A 23373-nucleotide genomic window follows, 5' to 3' on the forward strand; every position below is an offset into this window, starting at 1 on the left:
AACCATTAGTGCAAACTACTGCTAATAATTGTGGCTGAGAACTTGTGGTAACTTCTTAATTTAAAACAATCAATTGAAAAAGCAAATCAATACCTTGCTCCTGATATCTGTGTACCTTCCTACAGCCCGTTTGTCAGGGCCATGTTTCTGGTTTAAACATTTTACTTTTAAGAAAAAGTTATTCACAGGCAGAAGGGATTTGTCTTTTGAAGTATTTGGCCTGTAGGGCAGTGAAAGTTAATTGTGAGATGTTTTAGGCAAGTGACTGCAAGTGTTATCAGTGATGTCAGTGATAAGCTTGATGGCTGCTTTGATACACGTTTGAGTATTGAGATTTGCAGCTCTGGCAGGAATGGATTGGGATTCCTGCACACATCAGTGCCTGCCAAGGAAAGCTGAGTGACTGGGCAGTGAAAGGAATGAACTGAGACACCTGGGAAACAAACACCACTCTGAGCTGAAGGTGGAGTTCAAGCTCCTGTTGGGCTGGGCAGGGGTGGGAAAATGAATCCAGTTTTCCTCTGGGTGAGCCTCAGGTGAGGCTTTGCAGAGAGCCTTGATGGCTCCTCTTACTGCTGGCTGCTCTTGTGCAAGCTGGGAGATGATGATGATGATGATGATTATTATTATTATTATTATTATTGATTGAAAATTTCCCCCTGGCAGCACCAGCTGAGCTTGTGGGCACCTGAACGCCCAGCCCTGGCTGAAGTGCCAGCTGTTTTTGCCATTTCTCCTGCATCAGTGGTGCTCTGTGTCTGAGGGCAGGTGGACACACAGTGGTTTTTCTGTGTTTGGGCTCTGGTTTCCATCCAGCACCAGGGTTTGCACCATGTGCAGTTTTGCAGGCCGTGCTTTGGTGCTGGAGTGGTGCAGGGATGAGTCATCAAATTGCTACAATTACACAATTCCCTGCTCATTGTCCTTGTAAATACACCGTGGTTTTATAGCATGGGTACAGGCAGGTTTGGGTTACTGACTCTTGACTCCAGACACTCAGAACATTAAATGAGAGTTTAGGGTGTCTTTGAAACAGTTCTTGCAAGGAAGGTGTCAATGGGATCCTGCAGTACCTGTTGAGGTAAGGCTGCCCTTAGAACCCAACCAGTTACTGCATATTTAAAACCCAACCAAACCAAATCAAACCCCCACTGGATGTCTCTTGGGATTGCAGTAATTACATTGTTTTTCTGGTGACATCAGCCTGCTGTGTGGAAATGGAGGCGTGCTGGAAAATAGCTCTGAACTTGGACAGAAGTGCAATTGTTTTGTTTCTTATGACAACCTACACTGAACTAACTAAGTCAGTCAGTGAATATTTTTGATGTAAATCTCTCTGAGAACGTGTGATACGTTATTTCAGAAGTTGTAAAAGCCCCAGAGTGATTTTCCTGCTACAGTTCCCCATCATCTGTGGCCCTTCACAGGCTGGGGTAAGGATTAAATCCTGCCCTGCCAGCAGGCTCAGGCTGCAGCTTGGGCACAGAGCTGCCTGTAAAAGGATGTGCCATCACCAAAGGCTCGTGGTGCAGTTGGAGTCCTTGCTGAGAGTTCCATGGAATTGGATCAGAAAAGCAATCCTGAGCTGCTGAGCATTTTCATGTGTAATTTCAGTTTCAAAGCAAGTTGTGTGCTGTGATCTGGGTGCTGCCCCCACTGACCTGAGTTCTGAGGGCCACCAGGGTGACCAGAGGGATGGAGCACTTCTCCCATGAGGAAAGGCTGAGGAAACTGGGATTGTTCAGCCTGGAGAAGGGAAGGCTCCAAGGAGAGCTCATTCTGGCCTTCCAGCAGCTGAAGGGAGAGCTGACTAGAAACATGGAGAGAGATGATTTACATGAGTTTATTAGTTTCATGTGAAGTCAGATATACTGAATACTCAGAGATACATGGGTTTTATATATATATACATACACAAGATCAGTGAGTTAATTTGTAATGAGTTTCAGGTGAGGACTGATACTCTCAAAGGAAAGTTAACATAGTGGTACTAATTGCCAGTCATCAAAGCATTGGTGATTAAGCAGAGTGATCTCCTTAGTGACTGCTTGTGGTCTTTGGAACCTGCAGAAATGACTCTTCTGGAACATGGACGTGAGGAATGGCTTGAGGTTTTCCTTCTTTGAGCAGAAGCAAGAGTAAGCAATTCTAGTTTTGGGAGACTTATTGCTCTGGCCAAAACCTCCTGCACAGCAAACCCTTGAGAGGTGTCACCCCCCCCAAACTTGGTATCTTCTAAAAACTTACCATCTGTAACTTGTGGTCAAACTAGTTTGTAGCAGCTTGAAACACAAACTGGGGAACTGTGGTGCTGAATTCAGCATGTCTTCCTTTTGACTTTTTGGTGGTTAGTCAGAGGCCAAATAAAAACTGATGCCCTATTTTCAGTTCCGAGGTTTTTTTTCTAATTTTGCCTTCAGCTGTTGGCTCTTGGTAGACTCTTTAAGTATTTTAAGTATATTTTTGTCTGAACTTCCAGCAATAGCTGCACTAAAATAAAACCTGGCAACTGGGAGAGCAGCAAGCTAGGTAAGAATTGAAGCATGTTCAGCCTAATTCGTGCAGATCCCCGGTGCTTACATAAATAGTTTAGTTTAAGCTGAAACAAGCAATTACTAATACAGACATCAAATATAGACATGGCTATGGTCAGCAGTGTAAACCTTCATGTTTGGTGGACAGCCAGCTGTCCCTGGGGGCCAAGGAGGCCAATGGAACTTGGGGACATGAGGAGTTTTGCATTTCTTCACAGGCAGATCTTGAGGAGGGTGAGAAGGGAGGGATTTGGTCCTTGCTGTGAGAGAGGTTCATTCCCATCTTGTGCAGTCTAGGTTAGGGGTTCTCCAACTTAATTTTGTATTTGTGCTCCAGAACATTTTTACTGAGAGCCTCTCCACAGTTAGAAGAGGAAAATCCCCTCTAATCCCTGATCAAATATGAAGATGTTGTTAATAACCATTGTTTAACAGGTTCCTGGGTCAGCAAATACTGCCCATTTCTCCCCATGGAGGTGCTCATTCCATTTGGAAATGCCCTGAAGCCTTTGGCAGTTTGTGGCTCTGTGAAAAGCAGGAAGCCATGAGGGGCATGTGCTCATCACTTGTGGCTGGTGCAGGTGGCAGCCCAGCTTTGGCCCTGGCTGCTGGCCCAGCTGTCCCAGAGGGTGGCAGATTCCTCTCTTGCCTGGCAAATGTGTGTGGGACCTGCACAGTCCCTGTGGGGCAGAGCTGCCTTCAGGAGGGCGTTGAAGCTCCAGTGCTGTGTCCTCCACCTGCAGAGTTTGACTCTGAGGTATCCAAGTGTGTATTTGTTGTTTTATGTCGGTTCTTCAGCTTCTTCAAAATCAGATGTGGTTTGTTAAAGGTCATCAGAACATGTTTAGCTGAATTGTTTTAATTGGTTTTGCTTATTTTGTAACTTTAACTGAAATTTCCTGGTGGTTTTTTCCAGAGAATGGGAATCTTGTGAAAAGTTAGACTGTTAAGACTTAGCTGGGTCTTTAACTGGGATGGGAATTACTGGTGTAGTTTCAAGGGCAGTGAGACATAGAAGTTCTTACTTCATTAAAGCTCAAATATAAGACTCTTCTTTTTTTTTAGGGCAGCAGAGCTGTTGTCTTGTTTTGTCCATCCATCCTGTATCCTGTGAATCCTTTCTTTGTCAGGGAAAGCTTTATTATCATCAGAGAAACTCAGCAGTGCTGTGAGCCTTGCTCAGTGCTGAAACTCGTGTGTCCTGCCCCAGTTGCCAGGATTTCCTGCTATCACCTCCATAATTGCTCTCCCCTGCTGGAGCTCTCAGTGGCTGCAGAACAAAGCTGCACCTGGCTGTTCTCCTGCCCAGGCAATTGAGTGACTCAGGGCACTCCCAGCTCCTGGAGCCCGGGCTGAGAGCAGCCTGCTGGAAATCTGGAGCAGCCTCTCCGGGTTTGATGGATTCCTGCTGGAAAAGGTGCAGCTTTTCCTGCTCCTTCTGAGGGAGGGGAGCCTTGCAGTGCCACTCACCTGCAGGAAAACACTGAGTGCTTTTGCCCTCACAGCCTCAGATCTGTGCAACTGCTGTGCTTGAGACATCAGATGCTGCCTGGTATCCAAGGATCTTAACTGAAACTGTGATTTATGGAGTTATGGAATACCTACAGTATCTTTGCCTTTGGGGATCGTTCATAGTTCTTTCTATTTCAGAAGCTTTTTGTGATCTCCAAAAGGAATTAGCTTGATGCAATCAGGCTTGTCAGAACCTCTTTCTCTCCAAGTAACTTGTGAACCTGTTTTTGCACGATTTTCTGCACCCCATAGAAATCTCATAAAATTAAAGTATTGTGGAGCAGAAAGACTGAGGAAAGCCTGAAGTTTCTGTGGGACTAAGCAAGGAATGTGGGATACAAATCTCCAGGAAATGAGCTTTTAAACTTGCCCAGCTTGTGGAGCAATGTGTGAATTTTACTGCCATTTCTGGTTACAGTCAGTGGGAATAGAGGCTGGGGCTTTGCTCAGTGTAACTCGATTCATTTGGGTTTCAACAACTGTGAGGCAGCAGCAAACCATCCCAGCTTGGAGCCATTGTTATCTCCTGGCTGTCACTGCTGTTCCCAGTAGGGATGGAGAGCATTTACTCCAGGCTGACTAATTAAGGAATGACAGCTGGTTGGAAATAATCATTCTACTTTTGCAAGAGCCATGAGCAACTTCACAAGAATTCCTGGAAGAAATGAACCTATAAACAAGATGAATTGACAATATTTAGAAGCTCTTGCCCTGTGAGAAGCTGCAAGGCTCTTGTGGAGGTCAGAATCACACCTGGAGAATGTCTGCAGGGCAGCTCAGCCTTGCTGGGGTCACTGGGATGAGATGTCAGTGCTTCCATCAGGCCTTGGAGCTGTTGAGCAGCAGAGCTGGGGGAATTGGGGTGAATTCTGTGGTGATGGCACTTCAAAGCCACGTGGGAAAGCAGCTGTGTGGAGCTGGGTGGGGTGGGCAGAGGTGCCACTGAGGGCAGGGAAGAGCTGCCCGTGGAGATGCCTATCAGTGTTCTTGCACAAGCACTGGTGACACCATCTGTCAGGAATTCTGAAATCCTCCTTCTGCCAAGTGCTGGGAATGGACAGGGCAGATCAGAGCTGTCTGATTGCTTCTTCAGCCAGCAGGGCAGGGCCCACCCATCACCTCCTGCTCTCCAGTTAGTAGGCTTAAGTGTTGGAGAGAGATTGGAGTCTGAATCGGGATGGGTGTGATGGGGGAATGACCCCAAAATGAAGTGCTTTAAGAGAAGCAGAGCAAGTTTATTTGGAAAAGAACATATAATAGGGAAAACAAGATATGTATTTGGGAGCAGAAGGGGAAAGGATGAAGGATTTAAAAGCTCTAAAATACAGTAAGAAAGTGTGGAATGAGTCAGGGTGGGAAAAGAGTAGATGTAGTAGTAGATGCCGTTAAATGAATGCAGTTGTCAACTTCCTGGTGAAATATCTGAGTACCATGTTCATTTCCAGCCTAAAATACCAGCTGAGTTATCTGCCCCCACACTCATGGCTCCCATGGTGACAGGACATGAGTGTCTCTGGGAGCGGTGCATTTGGAGTCCCCACCCTGCAGGTGGCACTCAGTGTGCTCTGGGCAGGGGACAAGGTGGGCACGGGGCACAGCCTGGGCTCTGGTCCCTGTGATCTTTCCAGCCTTAATAATTCTGTGGTCCTGTGAGATTCCAAGGCTGTAGCTTCTCCCCACAGCCTGCTGCCCAGGTCTTTCCCAGTTCAGTGGAATTGAGTAGGGGCACAGCACAGAGAGAGTCACTTTACAATCTGCTGGTGTGGAAGTCTGATGGTTTTGGTGACATTTGTGTCCCTGCACTGTGTGTCACAGTGCTGCTGTGCTGTAGTTCTATTGGGTGTTCATAGAATGACATCGTGTTTAGGAGGCAGTTCTTAGTCTCCATCCCTGGGAGAGCTGGCAAAGATCTCTGAGATATTTTCTGATAAAGGGAGAAATGCAATGGCAGAGTCCCATCATAACCTGCTGAAGGAAAGTTAGGACATAGATGGATAAAATGTGGGATTTCTGCTGAATTTGCTGACCCAAGCCACCTGTTTGATATTCTCAGTGTTCTTGTTTGTAGCTCCCAGGATCCATGGGTTTATTCAGCCTTCAGCTGCCAAAGGACACGAGATGTTCCTTACTCATTTAAGGACACACTAATTGGATGCACAGTTAACAACATATAATCACTCTAATGAGTGTTTTTACATATTCATATTGAAATAAAATCAAATCAAAGACACCCTGCATAGTTCCCTGGTGGCATGTTTGCTTTCCAGAATGGTGTAACTGGTGTGGGCTGGCTGGTCCCAGTCAGTGAGGGGCTGCTGTGAGCTCCCTCCTGGGGAGGATCAGCCCTTGCCCTGCTTTGTGTCCCAGTGGGAGGGGCTGGCTGGGACTTGTGAATAACTGGGATGGCCCTGCAGAGACTGTGGCTGCAAAAACCATGGAAGATATGGATGTCCAGAAACACTAAAATCCATGTTTTTGTAGAGGCACCCCAAACATCTCTGCCTTTATTCCTTTCTGGATTCCCCTCCAGCCACCTCCTGGGCTTGTACATGTCACTGCTGTGTGTCATGACCAGGCAGTTGAGCCTTTCCACCACCTGTGGGCACAGTTTTTGCCCTGCCATCCTCAGCCCACGTGTTTTCCTCTCCTTCAGAGAGGGCTCAGGGTAGGCTTGAGCCAAGGCACTGGGCAGGGGAGGGAGGGTTGCTGTGGGCAGGACACTGCTCATTTTCCAGCTTCTCTCAGTTTGTGCAGCACATCCTTGTGGAGGAACGAGGAGGAGATGAATGCTTTTGAGATGGAATTGTGTTTTGAGTGGGGGTGGATGCAGTTTCTAAGGAGTTATCCATAATCCAAGATGGTAGGAGTAAGGGAATTGTGTGCCTTAGTCCATTGGATGTTTTAGCTGAGCTCCTTGTTCCTGTTGAGACAGAAGGGAAGAAGGCTGAAATAATTGCAGGTGTTTGAGGACACTCAGTTTGTCCTGCCAAGCCTCTGCCAGTGCCTGGGCATGGGGATGGGGCAGCTGGAACTGCCTGGGCATGAGGGATTTGGGAGCAGGGAGGAGGTGTGGGTGTGCCATGGGCAGCCAAAGGGAGCAGCTCATCAACAACAGGGGCAGAAAAGAGAGAGAACTGCTTTGGGAGACAGGGTGAGCTCAGAGAAACATTTGCAGCTGCAGCTTTGTGGAAATGCTTCCATCTTGCATTGGTGAAGGAAAGGGAGGGAAGCAAGAGTAAGGATCAATTCTGATGTGGGCAGAGCATGCAGCAAAGGCAGGGGTGACTGCCCAGGGTTGTAGGCACAGCCTGGGCAGTGAATTGCAGAGATGTTCTGCAGAGAATGATCCCTATTCCTAGAGCTGGGAAAAAAGCATATTCTGTTGCATGTAAGTAGTGTATAGTGATTTTTTTTTTTTTTTTGCCTAGCTGTATGCAATTTAACTTTGGCAGAAAGTGCTGGTTGAATACATTGACAGGTTTAATTGCTTTGGCTTGAGTAGGATGAAAGTGAATTTATTTCCCAGTGAGAAAAGCGTTGAAAGGCTGCATGAAAACCTGTCAAAGGAAATTGAAGCGGGGTTGGGGAGTTATCTTTACAGTAAATGGAATTGATAAACATGTCAGTTAAAAGGGGAATTTATTTATAATACTCAGGTTTTGTGGCCAGAAGTCTTTGAGAATTCCATTCACTGGGAAAATGAATTTTATTTGTTGAATTGATTTGCTTTTTTGTAATGCTTGTAGAGCAAGAAATTGTCACAGAGTAAAAAACTGAAGTAATATTTGTTCTTTTTTTCCAGAACACGTCAGTAATGGAGGATCAGAATGAAGATGAGTCTCCAAAGAAAAATACCTTGTGGCAGGTAGGACTAACATGGATGTAGAAGGAGAGGTGCCAGGATTTTGTATGTTCCTGCTTTTGAGAAATGGCCAGATCTTGGGTCTGCATAATCACCCTTGGAAGTCGTTGGCTGTATCCTCCTAAAATTAGCTCAGCCTTCAAATGAAGGATGATGCCAGTGGATAATCCTCAAGAAATTATCATTTTTGCTCAGATTTTATACTTTGTGCTGACCTTGGAAGGACAACGCTCTGTCAAAGCATCCTTGGGAATAAAGTTAATTTATATTTCTGAGCATGTGACTTGTTTAGAATGAGAAGTTCAACATGGCAAGGACTCACAACCCGTTTGCTTTGAAGAAGTTTGGGAATATTTTGGAGCTCCAATTGCTCCCCAGCGGCCCCTTGGCTCCTGAGGGGCTCAGAGGAGCTGAGCTGTGCTCAGTAATTTCAATGGCTCCTGCTGGGGTGTTCTGGGCCATCCTGATGTGCAGCTGAAGCTCCTGGGATTTTAATGAGGTGTTCATGTGCATGTCCCAAACATTGACAGGAGCAAAAACAAACCAAGCCCTTGATTCTCAGTTTTTATTTGAGGACAACCAGTACAACACTGACATGAGGGTCTGGAATTCTTATTTTAACTGCCAGAATCTGAGCAGAACATTTGTGGAGACAATCTGCAATGTGCCTAGAAACCACTGCTTTGAGCTGGGAAAGGTAGCTCTAAAAACAACTACATCCTTGGGGTTTAAGTGGTAAAAAGTGTAAGGGAAGAATTCAAGATTTTCACTGTAAGTAGTAATTTGGGAGCAAAGACTATGAAAGACTTTAAAAAGTGTTTGAAATTCATCTGATGTAACTCATTTCTTGAAGAATGTGTTTTAAAATTTAGTTTTGATTATTTCTTTGCATTTTCTTACATGTTCTTCCTTGAGAGAGATTTTATTAAGCTGTTCCTATAGCTTATATATAAATACCGATATTGAAATATTGGTATTTATATGTATTTAAATATATAAATACCAATATTGAAATATTGGTATTTATATGTATTTAAATATATAAATACCAATATTGAAATATTGGTATTTATACGTATTTAAATATATAAATACCAATATTTAAATGTACACTAACCTATAAATAATGTTCCTTTCCTAACCCCAGATAAGTAATGGAACTTCATCTGTGATTGTCTCAAGAAAAAGACCATCGGAAGGAAACTACGAAAAGGAAAAAGACTTGTGTATAAAATACTTTGACCAGTGGTCTGAATCAGATCAAGTGGAATTTGTGGAACACCTCATTTCCCGGATGTGTCACTATCAGCATGGACATATTAACTCCTACCTGAAGCCCATGTTACAGCGGGACTTCATCACTGCGCTGCCAGGTAAGGCACGGCAGGGGCTGCTCTGGGCTCTGCAGCCCCTTGGGGACATCCCTGCTGCCATTGTCCCTCCCAGAGCCTCTCTCTCTGCTTCCTGCTGCAGGGAGGGGCAGCAGGGTGCTGAGTCCCTGCTGTGATTGATTGTGTTGGCCACTGGATGCCAGTGTTGTTCCACGTTAAAACAGTCGGGCTGGTGTAGCCCAAAGGATTTGTGCTGGAATTGGAACTGAGCTGTCACAAAAGTTGTGTGTCTGCAAGCTTTGGTCTGAACTCCTTTTTCATACAGAAACTGCTGCTGCAGAGGTATTTTAGTTTAGGAACTCTTACATTTTAGTGTTGTTCTGAGTTTCTGCTTAGATGAGTGCATCTAGTTTGTCTACTCTCGTTGCTGACCAGAGAGTAAAAACACTTGTGGATTTTTATTGTGCTGTCCAACCCTGACTCCTCCTTTCACAACCTCTTCTGACACCCGCAAGTGTCAGCCTGTGTTGATATGTTCACATATGAAATCTGTTTTTACACTTGCTCAGTGAATTTTTTCACAAAAATGCAGAGCAGCAATAGTGGATATACAGGATATCTAGGTTGTAATCTGGTAAAGTTGTGTGTTTTTTTAAAGTTTTTGGAAGAAATTGTATTTCTGGGTTCTTGCTGCTAGGAGCAGTGATTCATATGATTGTTGGAAAGGGAGAAGTGTGGACATTGTTTGCAGAGTGGGCAGTGAGCCTGGGTGGGTGCTCAGTGTGTTCTGTGTGCCCCTGGCACAGCCTCGCCCTGCAGGGTGGGAGCAGCCTGGGGGTTATCCCAGGAATGCCAGGACAGTTCTGAGCTCTGAGGGTGGAAGAGGCCATGCAGAGCCTAAAAGCTAAATCCCAAAACTCCAAATCAGCTGCTCCTCCTAGAAATGACTCTCCAGACCCTTCATGTGCAAGTCTGATCTTGAATTAAAATTCTGGTTTGTTTGCTTTTATGCCTCATAGATAGAGAACTGTACAGATCTTTCATTTTATTTATTTCTGCCTAAGAAAATGTTGGGAGCTTTGTAAGGTGACACTTGTTTACACCACATTTGTATGTACCAAAATACATCTTTACAACCTCTGTTGCTTGTCCCCAGTGTAAATACTGGGAATTGTTCCCATGTTCGGCCTTCCTTGAAGGTGCTGTGGCGTGCAGAGAACATCTGTGCAGATTTACCCAGGAACTTAATCCCAGCTGCTTGAAATCAATCCTGTGTTGGGCTGCAGGCACATTAAAGGAGCTGGAGTACCACTCTCAGGCACATGGGGGGATTTCTGGGGTCATTCTGTGCAGGGCCAGGAGTTGGAATTAATGATCCTTGCAGGTCCCTTCCAACTCAGGATATTCAATGATGCCTTTTTAAAAGATGGCTTTGCTTGTCTTGAAGAAATCAAATTATTTTGTTGTAAAGAGGAGTAGTTTTTGCTCACTGTCCTGACCAATTTTACACCTGTGAGAATGTAGGAAAAATGGAAGAAGAGTTAGAATTGTTTTCAGTGACAGAGTGGTAACTGTGGCATGTTTCCTGATCTAAGTGACTGTTTTGTATCTGATGTTGATCACATTTAGAGAGTTGACATCCCACATTTGGGTTTCATTTTCACACAAAGTGATATTTATACACAGACCTTTGAAATGCCTGTGAATTTTAATTGTTTGAATTTATTATTGAAATTCAACCAAACCTTCAGCTGCTCCCTCTAATCAACAACAGCTCTTTTTCACTATTTTCTGTTAAACTGTAAAGACTCTGTAGAGTCATAAGGGATGGGTGTCATATTTTCCTTTGAAAAGTCTACCAATAGATGTCAAATTCATTTTACTTCAGAAAGTGGAAATGCTTTAGTACCTATTTCAGAAATTTTCTAAAACAAATCCCTGTCTTTTAATCTAAAATAGGGGCATCCAGCTATTTCAGGCCTTAATGTGTCTTAAACTTAGTCCTGCATGTTGTCTGACATCAAATCTATTCTTGAGATTTTTACTGCTAGCAGAAGTTCACAGGTTTAAATTGCTACATCCAAAAGAGATGTCAAGTGAAATATTTACCCTAATTAACACAATAGGATCAGGTCCAAAGCACAGACACAAAGGACAGGGCCACTAGACATATGTTATAGTTACCTAAATTGTGTAGAATAAATCAATAAATGAGTAAGACTCACATGTATTAGTTTCTGCTTTCTGCTGCTGTTCATTTTTATGAAGGCCATGTGAAATTCAGTGTGCAGTGGAGGACTGTATGAATATACTTTCTTCATGCTCTAAAAAATAACAGTAGTTCCTTTGATTTGTCAGGACTGTTTGAAGCCTAAAGTGGGCTGTCATGAGATAAAGTGGAAAATTAAAAAGGTCGTCATCTCCTGGTCTGAAAGATTTTTTTCATGCTTGGCCAAGGGGTGTATGTTACTCATGAAAATTGACTTATTCAACATCTCAGGTTCAGGGCAGTTTTGTGGAAAGCAAAATTGCAGGTCTTTGAAATAAGGAACAGACTGAGCAGTGACTTTTCCACAGGGAAGAATTTCTCTCCAGTATGCCACCTAACCCTGCCCTGTGCAGGGAAGCATTCCCCCTGCCCTGGCCCTGCAGTTCCTGATGCGGGGGAACTTTCCTGCAGCCCTTGCTGACACTGGCATTCCCAGCCCTTCCAGCCTGCTTCCAGGGGGAGCTGCTCTGGTCCCTCCAGCAGCTCCAGGGCCTGCTCTGGACGTGCTCCAACACTTCCATGTCCTTGTGCTGGGGACACAGAGCTGTGATCCCTGCTCCAGGTGGGATTTCAGGAGAGCAGAGTGCAGGGGAGAATCCCCTCCTGGGCCTGTCCACGCTGCTTTTCCTGCACCATAGGAAGAGTGGAAAGACAGGCAGGAAAGACAAAACCTCGGGGATATTTTGGTGTCTCTGTGTGCACTCACCTGTAGCTGGTGCCCCTACCAATGGCAGTGTTCTCACGTTGGTGCCATGCCCTGAAACTCTGATTCTCAGTGTCTTGCAAAGCAGGTTTGGTTGTTTCTGTGCACTCACTGACTGCTCTTCATTTCTTTGTAGAGCAAGGCTTAGATCACATAGCAGAAAACATCCTTTCCTATCTCGATGCCAGATCCCTGTGTGCAGCAGAGCTGGTGTGTAAGGAGTGGCAGAGGGTGATCTCAGAGGGGATGCTCTGGAAGAAGCTCATTGAGAGGATGGTACGCACGGACCCGCTCTGGAAGGGGCTCTCCGAGAGGAGGGGCTGGTGAGTGCTCATGTGCCTCTCAATTCTTGGGGGCTTGTGGGTCCCAGGGTGAGGGGAGAGATGAGAATTGGCTCCCAAGTTCTTAGAAGGCTGGTTTATTATTCTGTTCTATTCTACTCTACTCTGGTTTATTTTTTCCCTCTCCCTCTCCCTCTCCTCTCCCTCTCCCTCTCCCTCTCCCTCTCCCTCTCCCTCTCCCTCTCCTCTCCCTCCCTCTCCCTCTCCCCTCCCTCTCCCTCTCCCTCTCCCTCTCCCTCTCCCTCTCCCTCCCCTCCCTCTTCCTCTCCTCTCCCTCCTCTCCCATTCCATTGAAAGAAAATTATACACTAAAACTATACTAAAGAAACAGAAAGGAGACATCAGAAGGCTTGAAAAGAATAATAATATAAGATATATATATATATATATATAAATAAAGATATCTTATAATGAAAGATATATATAAAGATAGCTTATAATAAAGATAATAAAAGCCTGTGACAGAGAGCCCGACACAGCTGGACTGGGATTGGTCATTAATTAAAACCAATTCACATGGAACCAAAGATGCACCTGTTGGTAACAACCTCCAAACCACATTCCAAGCAATCAGATAATTATTGGTTACATTTCTTTTCTGAGTCTTCTCAGGAGAAAAAGTCCAGGTGAAGGGATTTTTCATAAAATATGGCAGTAACCCCTGAGCTCCCCTGCTGCTGCACGGCCTCCTGCACACATCCTCCCACGAGCTCTGCCCAAAAGGAAGGGTACAGGGGATTGGGTATTGCTGAGCTCCTCATCTCTGCTGGGGCTGGAGGCCAAAGCTGTCAGCTCCCCTTTCTGCTCTGCCTTTGGCCCTGTCCTTTTGAGCTCCCATGTCTGACACCATTTTTTTCTTGCTTGAGTCTGTGCAAATTTGGAATTTCTGTATTGCAAGGAGAACTGTCAGTTCCATCAACTCACAAAAAACAGTGCCAGCACATTTGCAGGGCTTTTTCTCAAGTGAAGTATTTCCAATTGGACTTTTTCTTTTTTCTTTTTTCTTTTTTTTTTTTTTTTTTGGTTTGGTTTTGGGTGGTTTTTTTTGGTTGATTTGTTGTTGGTTGTTTTTTCCTAAAGTATAAAATAGCAGCTTGGGCTGCAGGAGCCTCTCAAAGGGGAAACCCTTGTTTTGCTGTCCTTCCCAAGTTTCTGGAGAGCTGTTCTGCTTCAGAAACCTGTTTCCCTGTGCTCTCTAGTGGTGTGCCTGAGCAAAGGCATGTACAGAGCACGGGGATGGCACAAGGATGAAACCTTGTGGAGCAGGAAATCAGAACTGGAAAACACTTGTTATCTTTTTAACCTTGGACATTCTAAATATTTGCCAAATTGCAAAGTCACAAGGGTTGTAATAGTGATACTAAAAATTCTCCCAGACATTTCTGAGAATATGTGCTGAGGGTTTTGTTCTGGGCAGGCTTTGCATTCCTGTGAAGTTTGGATTCTTTGTGATACATTAAAAACTGTTTCTCTTTCTTTCTAGGGATCAGTACCTGTTTAAAAACAGACCAACAGATGGGCCCCCAAATTCATTTTACAGGTCCTTATACCCAAAGATAATCCAGGATATAGAGGTAGGTGTTCTGATCTGTCCTGTCTGCAGGACGGATAATGGGGCTGATTTTGGGGTTTCAGAGGTGGTGAATGTTGGAACAATGAATCTGTGTCACTGCTGCTCTTGGGGTGATGTTTAAAACTCCCTCAGCAGCTCCCTGGCACAGCAGGGGCATTGGTTTAGGTATTAACACCATCTTTTTTGCATTTCAAGAGTTTTGGAACTCTTCTGAAACTATGGATTTTAATAAAATAGCAGGTTTAGGACACACTACTCCAAGAAAATTCCCTGTATTTGTGAATGTTCAGTATATTGATGATACACTCACTTAGAAGATGATCTGACATTGATGCCTTAAACAGCAATTATTTAAAATGTAACTTATCACTTCTAAAGCAGTGGCTGAGTGTTGCAAATACAGCTTTGGTCCTCATAGGGGATTTTTCCTCTCTGCAGTGGTTTGATGGGACAATCATCAGTGCTGTGGTGATGAACCCACAGGGCCATCAGCAGTAAAGCAGCTTCAAATATAAAATTTTGCTTATCTTGTTTTGAGATTTACAGAGCTGGGCTTGCCTTGGTGGTTTTGAAATATTTCTGATAAATCAGGATCATCCCAGCTGTTCTGCCAGCAGGAGAAAATGTGTCTTGCTCTGTTTGCTGTACTCACCACAAAGCTCTGAAGTTACACCACAGACTGTCATGGATTTATTTCAGGATGGGAATTTATTGGTCTGAAATTCATTAGTGAGGAAATGTGTTTTGATGTTGAAGACAGATGTGAACTAATGGAATCACTGTGTGGAATGGCAAATTGCAATTTGTGCTTCTTGGCACTCAGGAAACAAAATTATCCTCAGCTCTGAACCCAGCTGTAAAATGGTTCTGCTGGAAGCCATTATGTATTTTCCAAATATCTTTTTATAAACCTTGCTACATTATTTATAGGCATTTAAAGAACTGAGCATGAAATACACCTTAGGCAAAATATGACCAAGCTTGACATTTACCTGTAATCTGAATGATCCACTTAATTATGGGAGGGGAGTTGTATTTCCCTGTAGGGAATGAGAGTGATGCTGCAAATGATAAGAGGCCTGTGGGATTAAGAGCTTTTAATGTGATATTTTCTTGCTTTCTGCACAATTCTGGCCTAGTTCTGTAAAGAAAATGGGCAAAAAGCAGCATGAAAATGTTTGCCTAGAACACTAAAACAGTTTGGCATTACTGTAACTCACACTTTTAATGTTATTGTTCTGCAACTCATTTGTATAAGTGGAACATTTGTGTAGGCACTGTTGTTATTAGAGATGGAAGGACTCCTTGAAGGTGTTCTGAGGGCTTTTGAATTATCCCAATCTACTCTGTAGTGTTTTGGTTCTTTAGTTGCTGTGGATTTGCTTTCCAGTGCACAGAAACAAAGCTCCTGAATTAAATACTTCTTGCTTGGGTGAAGCAAGTAAGAAAAAACCCAAACCCCTTGTGCTTTTCTCATCCCCAATATCAATAATAAATAGAATAAATAGTCAATATTTGAAAAGCTGTGAGTGGAAAAGAATAGGATTTAAAAATGTATTGTAGCAATGAGTATTCCTGCCACAGCAGGTTTCCCCCTGCTTGCCTATTCCCTCAGGCCCTCTGAAATATTCCTGTTTGCCAGGTCTCTGACCTGGAGTGGGGTTGGTGTTTGTGCTGATAGTCAAGGGCCCAATAATTCTTCACTTCCAAAAGTCTATTAGAATTTTTCAAATAAATCACCCTTTAAAGTACTTTTCACAAATTGCTTCCCTAAAGGGCTGTCAAAAGAAGCTTTCAACACTGCTTCAAATGTAGAGAGTGAGTACCAATAATAACCAAACCTAGATTTAAGATTAGCTTTTTCCTCCTCTTCCTGTTTTTGTTGCTCTTCCAGAGTTTTGTATTTCTCCATTCTTCCATGTTTCACAGCAAGGTGTAGAAGCTCTTGAATAAGACTTTCATCTTAGATGTCATGAGGAATTTTTTGTCTCTGAATACCAAAATGTTTTTTCTTCAAATATTTGCCTGGCTCTTAAAGATCTTCCTGTTTCTGCCAGAGGGTCAGAGTTTAGGGAGCCATATTAGCATTTATAGAATTATATACCTGTTGTTAAAAACAAATCCAAAGGATGGGGTTTTTTAATACAGTTAAATATATTTGATGTAGCACAAAAATGTTGTCATTTGGTATTTTACCACAAAGATGGACCAAATCCTGCTAGATTGTTTCCAAGGGTGAGAGTTAGGAATTTACTGCTGGTGCTAAATTGGGTTGTGGGCAGAGATAAGTTTAAAGCAGAATGTACTCTGAATTTGAAAAATAATCCCAAACCTGAATTAACAATTGGAAGGAAAAATGAGGAATGATAAACAGCAAATTTGAATTCTTTCCCTTGGGCTCTGCTTGCATTGTGGGTCAAAAGTTCATGCAGCCACAGAGTGGTGGGAGCTGAAGGTAACACAGGCAGGGGTTTGGCACAGGGAGCTTCCCTTGTGTCTCCAGAATATGCTGGTGCCAGTGTCTGTTCACTTCATGCCAAACACATTTTAGGAACATCATGTCACTTCTGAAGTCATTTGATTTGAAAATAAGAGGACATTCAGAGATCAGAAAGGAAATTCTTGGAAAGAGATGATTATTCCCCACCTCCACTGTGAAACCAAATATTTAATTAGGTTTCATTTCACAAGAGGTGGCCCAGTCTCTCCAAACATCTCCAAGTCACATGTTGAACTGCCAGGGTTCTTTAGGAGCTGTTTTAAAGGGAAAACCTTTTTTGATTTGGGGGTTTATCCGAGCAAACCAGCCTTGGTGTGAGCCTTGTTTGTGGGGAGCCCCAGCTGGTGCGGGGTCGCCGTTCCCACGGGGCCAGGCTGGGAGAATTAATCCTGCCCACTCCAGAACCCCAAGTCCCTGGAATGTTCCCATATTATTTGTGAAGCTTGGCCAGCTATTGTGTTGTCCCCTCAGGATTAGCACAGGGCTCTATTTCTGGTGATGAGTTGAGAAGACTTTATTTCATAAATGTTCTCCTTATCTTGAGGCACATGGTGAGTGCCCTCAGTTTGTTTCCATGGAGACTTGGGTCCACCTAATTAAGATGAAAATAAAAATGTGGTTTATTCGAAGACTTTACAAAGATGTGGTGCCAGGCCATCAGATAAACACTCTGTGTTCTTCTGATTTCTGGAAAAGTTCAGGTTTAGGACTGGAACATAAATTTTAAAGCCTTGGGACAATTTGAAAAGGGAAAGAAGTCAGTTCTTGCCCTGAGTCCCTGCCAGCATTGCGACTTGGTTATTTATGAAGATTGCAGGGTTTAATTTCTGAGGGAAATGGGTTTGTTTAGTACTGCTCTAATTATGATGCTGGAGAAATTTTATGTGCATGTGTGGGCAGAATCTGGTCAGCATTAGATGCCTCGACATTTTTTCAGCCAGCCCTTGAAATCTCTATTCCACAGGCTCTTTCCAAAAAGCATTTCTTAAAAATGAAGCTGGCCAAGGAGAGGGGAGGCTTTGGAGCAGGAGGGACCAAGTTCTTGTGGTGCATGGCACAGATTGCAGCTCTCTCCTCTGAGCAGGGCCCTGCCTTGGCTCCTTGGCTTCCTTTGCCCCACAGCACTCCTGTCTTTGAACACAGAGGGGCTGGAGAGCAGCCCTGGAAGGGAACCTGGGGGTCTTTCCTTATCAGACCCTCTTAATTTGATCATGAATGAATTATCAAGTCCTCACCTACCCGGGTGACACAAGTTCATTTATTCTCTCTCTCATAGTCAGGAGGGATTTTCCTTTTTCCCTTTGAGGAAAGCATGAGGAGAACAAAGGGTTGGATTTTCATGGCTAATGCGTCAGGAGAAATCCCTGCATTCATAACAAATGTGGATGTTCCTGCTGCTTTGTCCTGCCCCACTTGTCCTGCAGGAGAATTGTGTGTTCAGAGGGAACAGAAACTCCTTGGTTTATGGGATTAAGATAAACCCACTTACTCTACAATAACATTCACAAGGATAAAAATGCAATTGTTAGCCAAGGAGCTGAACACAGTGTACATTATCCAATGGTAAAAAAACCCCTGCTCCTAGTAGATTATCCTTAACACTTCCAATGTATAGTTAATGTTCCAGCTGTTAATGCAGATGAATTGCATTCTTTTCACTGTGCATCTTTGCACCAGAGAATGTATTCTGGCATGGTCAAGGCTTGGCTACACCTCTACATCTTGGACTATGTTCTGTTTGTACTTTTCTCACTAAATGCCTTTTTTTCATTCAAACCATTTGTGCACCACTTCAGCTGCCAAATGACTCTCCTGCTGTGGCAAATGCTGGGTCTTCCCCTTGTATGTCCAGATTTTGTTGGTTGTGCAGCATTTGTGAGCTCCTCACTGCTGTTGCTCTGGTGAGCTTTTAGGAGAGTGTGAGAAACTGTGGGTGTGAACTCAGAGACTGTTCTGCCTTTTACTGGGAAACCTGAGTTCAGAGGCACAGAAGATTTTTGAGGGCATGTGTAGGAAATGCAGTAGTGGCTTTTGGATGTCTTGGTGTTGGTTTGGAGTCATAAATACACAAATAAACTGTGGTATTCTTCAGCCCTGACTCCCTGGTGCTCATAAGAGGCCACAGACACAGTGATCTCCTCATACCTGCTGTCCTTCCTGCTCAGTGCACCCAGTTAGGATCTCTCCTGGCAGGAGGGTGCAGATGAAGACTTTCACTCCTGCACCATGGAGCAATGACCAGAAATTCCCTAATTCCCTGTAGCAGAAGCTTTCATGTGGTTGCCAGTTCTTCATTAACCATGTTCCTCTCGGAGGGTCCTCCAGTTGCCCACCCACTCAGTCTGTTCAGTCATCCCAAATGTTATTTCTCTCGATGTGCACATCTGGTTTCACTCCACTGCCCAGGGAAGTGCTGCTGTACATTCTGTGTGTCATGGCTGCTTTCCCAGCATCCCAAGAATTAAGGCAGCGTGAGGGGATTTTACAAGTTCTCCAAACACAGGCACTGTTTTCCCACAGTAGCCACACCACATAATGCCTGTATGGAATGACATCTCCTCACAGAGCTGAAATGTGCACTTGTATGTGCCTTACTGCCCTCACAGAGGTACACAAGACTTTAATTTCCTTTATCTGAAGCCAGCATTTTCCCATGGGGAGCAGCTGAAGTAGCTTCCTGTAGTGAACCCGTGAGAATTGAGCCAGCTCGTGTCCCCAGTGCCTGCTGAGCAAACTTCCACTGTGTGCTGCTCTGTCTGGGGAGCTGTGGCCAGCAGCATTTCTGATCTGGGGGGTTCCCAGTGTGTGCTGGAGCTCTTGGGAGTGGCTGGCACAGCAAGCTGAAGTGTGGAAGTGCTCACAGATCCTTCACAGCCCCTCTGGCACATGCTTGGTGCAAGCTTAGTGCAGACCTTTCCAAGAACAGGGCTGTGGGGAAGCTCTCCCTTAAGGCTATTCAGAACTGAGTATCTGAACATAAATAGTTTCTAAAACTATTTAAATTGGCTGACTGGAATCTCTGATGCCTTATCTCCTGTGCCTCCAGTGTTACTGTTACATATTTAAATCTGCTGCTTTCAGGTCTATAATGATATTGGTTCCTGCTGTTATGCCTGCAGTCCTGTCCTGTTGCTGAGGGTCAGAGGAGTTGATGGGCTGCAGTCATGCCCTCCTAGCCCAGATGAGATGGAGCTTGGGAGCTGCCTGTCCCCCCTCCCAGCCTGCGTTGCATGTGGGCAGGGAGATGAGCTGGGCTGATCTCCCCAGGGCAGTGCCAGCTTTGGGCCCAGCTCCCAGTGTGCCAGTCAGCAGGGCACTGGCTGGCCAGAAAGCTGATCCCAACTCACACCCTCACTACACTGATTTCATTGATTTCCCCACCAAACTGGAAAGGAATGAGGGGGCTCAGTGATCTGTCAGCTGCTCCTCCAGAAGCATCTTTTCATATTTGTGATTTACACAAATTCCTGGGGCACATCAGGTTTGTATTAGGACTGGGTGTAATTCCAGATTGCATAATGAGAGACAATTTAAGGAGCAAACAAGTGGAAGACAAAGTGGAAAGTCAGTTTTCCCTTGAAGCAGACATGTTTTCCTAGAATTGGGATGTCACAGTCACACTCCATTTCTGTCTCTACTGAGGGTTCAGTCAGTTTTAATCTTGGAGGAGCTGCAGAGGTGCCTGCTACTGCTTTGGAAGTTAGGATTATATAATAAATATGCTTTTCCAAACAAACTGCCAGTCTGTCAGCTTCTCTCCCAGGTTTCCATGCAGTATTTGGGGAGAATTCCAGGGAAATAGCTAAACAGATGGCCTATTCTGGTGAAAGCATCCCAGCCTGCCCAGGTGCTGCAGGTGTTGGCCTGCAGTTCTGGGCACACATTCTCTTATGGTTGTGTTAGGATCTTGCTGTCCAAAACCCCACATTTCTTTGAATCCAGCATTGATTTTCCAACAAGGAATAAATCTGATTAAGACCTGAAAATCATGCTGGTTCTGCTGTGAAATAGTTTGCAGCTTTTTAAGGCGTGTCAGGTCTCTCTCCTTAAAAATACCCCTCCAAATGAAAATGTTGAGAATTATTCTTCCAGAGATTTCAAATGGGGGGGAGGAAAGCAAGTTTGGGTTATTTGAAACCTTATAGTTCCTGCTGGGCTTTATTTTTTATCAGGTTTTTAGGTACTTTCAGGAGGGTTTCATATCTCAACACCTCTTTGCAGGGTGTGAGTACAATTAATGGGTGATATGGCTGGTAGGGGAAGGGAAGACCCAGGAAGTCCCTTCACCCACGTGTTGGAATCAGCAATTCTGTAATGTTGGTCACCCAGGTGAGGCTGGACAAGGCACCATGTGAGCTCCTGGTCTCATCTCTGCAGCTTTTGTTGGATGGTCACATAAATGGAGGGGAAAATGGTTCTGGAATGTATCTCTCTAATGGCTCCTTGTGAAATTCTCATTAAGGCTGCTTGAGCATGATTTCCTCCATAAACACAGCTTTTGTCATGACAAATGACAGAAGTGCTAATGGTAATTCATTGTGGTTTGTGTGCCTTTATTGGGAGCAGGAGAAGATATTTGTTTCATGTCCTTCAGATTCAAGGATGGTGTGTGTAAAAGTGGGAATCTGGGGGTGTGGGGCAGTCCTGCTGCAGCCCGAGGCCCAACTCCTGTTTTTGCCCTCTGGCCAGACTATAGAATCCAACTGGAGGTGTGGGAGGCACAACTTGCAAAGGATCCAGTGCCGCTCTGAGAACAGCAAAGGGGTCTACTGTTTACAGTATGATGATGAGAAGATCATCAGTGGCCTACGAGATAACTCCATTAAGGTGAGCACTCCCCTTGGTGCTTGCCCTGGCTGTGGCTGGGGCTCTGCCCTGGAAGCTGCCTGTGCTTCCTGGTGGCTCTTCATGGGACAGTGTGTGCTTGGTGAGGGTGGCATGTCTGTGCCTGGCACAGTCCTCACCCACCTCTGCTCTGGGAGCCTGGGGCACTGCCAGGGATCACATCCATTAACCAGAGGGTGCCCTGAAATCAGTGTTCCCCAGGAGGGGGAGGTCTCTGTGTGCCACTGGCCTTGGCTGGGGCTGTTTCATTGCCAGGACTTTGCTTCCATGCTCATCCTCCCTGGCACTGCTTTGGCCAGACAGGATTTGATCTCCTCATTGTGCTTGGTTATTTTTCACTGTTCTCTCAAAATCTTACATCAAGACTTCCTAAAGCTAAAGGGAAGGACAAGGCCCACTGATGGGACAGACTCACCCCTCATGGTTGTCCTCCTTTGTAGCTGTGACAATGTTCAAGTCTTGATCCATGTTCTTGATGTGGATAAGCCATTTACCCTTCTTGTTTCCTACAGATTTGGGACAAAACAAGCTTGGAATGTTTGAAAGTATTGACGGGACATACTGGCTCAGTTCTTTGTCTGCAATATGATGAAAGAGTTATTGTAACTGGATCTTCAGATTCTACAGTGAGGTGAGTGTTAAGTTCTTGTACAAAAATAATTTGAGTTTCAGGGCTGGGAATATTTTCAATAATCTCTAAATATCAGAAAACATCCCTACGATTAATGTGATATTTGTATTCCAGAAGCAAGATACTCATACTTGGCAAAGGATCATATTAAATAATTTTTCTTCAAAATCTATTTTGTTCTTTTAGCATTAGGAATTTTGAAGGAATATGACCTGAGGGATTCAAGTTTTGGAGTGGCTGATGGCCAACTATGCAATAATTTCTTCAGTTAGGGTTTCTTTAGTGCCCTGTGACATGTTGCAGTCGTGACTTACTGACAGGGTGTTCAGTACACATGGAGCTCTGCCTGAGGTGCAGCTCTGCTGGCAGTGAGGACACTTCAGCAGCCAATCTTCCTGCCTTGCACAAGCCCTGCCAGGGTCAGCCAGCCAGAGCTGTCCCGTGGAGACTGGGGCAGGCTTGTGCCTGTTCTGCCCCCAGAGCCATCACTTCCCTTGGGATAACGCTGCTCTCTCCCACAGAGTCTGGGATGTAAATACAGGAGAGGTTCTCAACACGCTGATCCACCACAACGAGGCCGTGCTGCACCTGAGGTTCAGCAATGGGCTGATGGTGACGTGCTCCAAGGACAGGTCCATCGCCGTGTGGGACATGGCGTCCCCCACGGACATCACGCTGCGCCGCGTGCTGGTGGGACACCGCGCTGCCGTCAACGTGGTGGACTTCGATGACAAGTACATCGTGTCAGCCTCGGGGGACAGGACCATCAAGGTCAGTGCAGAGCTCTGCTCCAGGGCCTCTCTGGTGTCTCTGTGAGCAGCGTCCTCTTGCTGGCCCTTGGTGACTTTGGGCACACAACTGCACTGGGGTATTTTAATGGGAAACCAAAGCCCATTTGCTGTTTGCACTCTTTGTCTCCAGATCAGCTGCTCTGTTGAATGTGGCACATCCTGTGCCTTTTTCCAGTGGTATTTTTAATTTCACTTGACAGTTCTGTCCAGACAGAACTGTCTGCAGTTCTTTTCCTCACCATGCCTTTCCTCACCATGCCTTCCCAGCAGCTCAGCCAGGCTGTGCCGTGTTTGAAGGATTCAAAGACTGCATTTGACATACCAGAAGATTTGAGTTACCCAGAGTGCACTAATATAACAAAGGCATTTCCACCCTGCCCTCTGTGAACCGGAGCTGCCCAAGAAATTCTTGGCAGTCCCATGTCCAAATCTCTGCCAGAGATCCTGCTGCATTCTGTGTAGGAAAATGAGGCACTTTATA

General features: G+C 44.8%; 1 protein-coding gene across 4 annotated transcripts in view; it reads left to right on the top strand.

Moving 5' to 3' along the window:
• FBXW11 (F-box and WD repeat domain containing 11) overlaps nucleotides 1-23373 on the top strand; it is a 56872-nt gene that overhangs the window by 25131 nt on the left and 8368 nt on the right. For all 4 annotated transcript variants that reach the window (XM_064724722.1, XM_064724721.1, XM_064724724.1 and 1 more), the window contains 7 exons: nucleotides 7849-7911; nucleotides 9056-9281; nucleotides 12348-12534; nucleotides 14036-14126; nucleotides 21315-21452; nucleotides 21983-22101; nucleotides 22623-22872. In XM_064724722.1, the coding sequence (XP_064580792.1) occupies nucleotides 7849-7911; nucleotides 9056-9281; nucleotides 12348-12534; nucleotides 14036-14126; nucleotides 21315-21452; nucleotides 21983-22101; nucleotides 22623-22872 (1074 nt within the window). The remainder of the gene's footprint in view (nucleotides 1-7848; nucleotides 7912-9055; nucleotides 9282-12347; nucleotides 12535-14035; nucleotides 14127-21314; nucleotides 21453-21982; nucleotides 22102-22622; nucleotides 22873-23373) is intronic.

This window comes from Zonotrichia leucophrys, chromosome 13, assembly GCF_028769735.1.
Source record: "Zonotrichia leucophrys gambelii isolate GWCS_2022_RI chromosome 13, RI_Zleu_2.0, whole genome shotgun sequence".
NCBI classification, from domain to species: Eukaryota; Metazoa; Chordata; class Aves; order Passeriformes; family Passerellidae; genus Zonotrichia; species Zonotrichia leucophrys.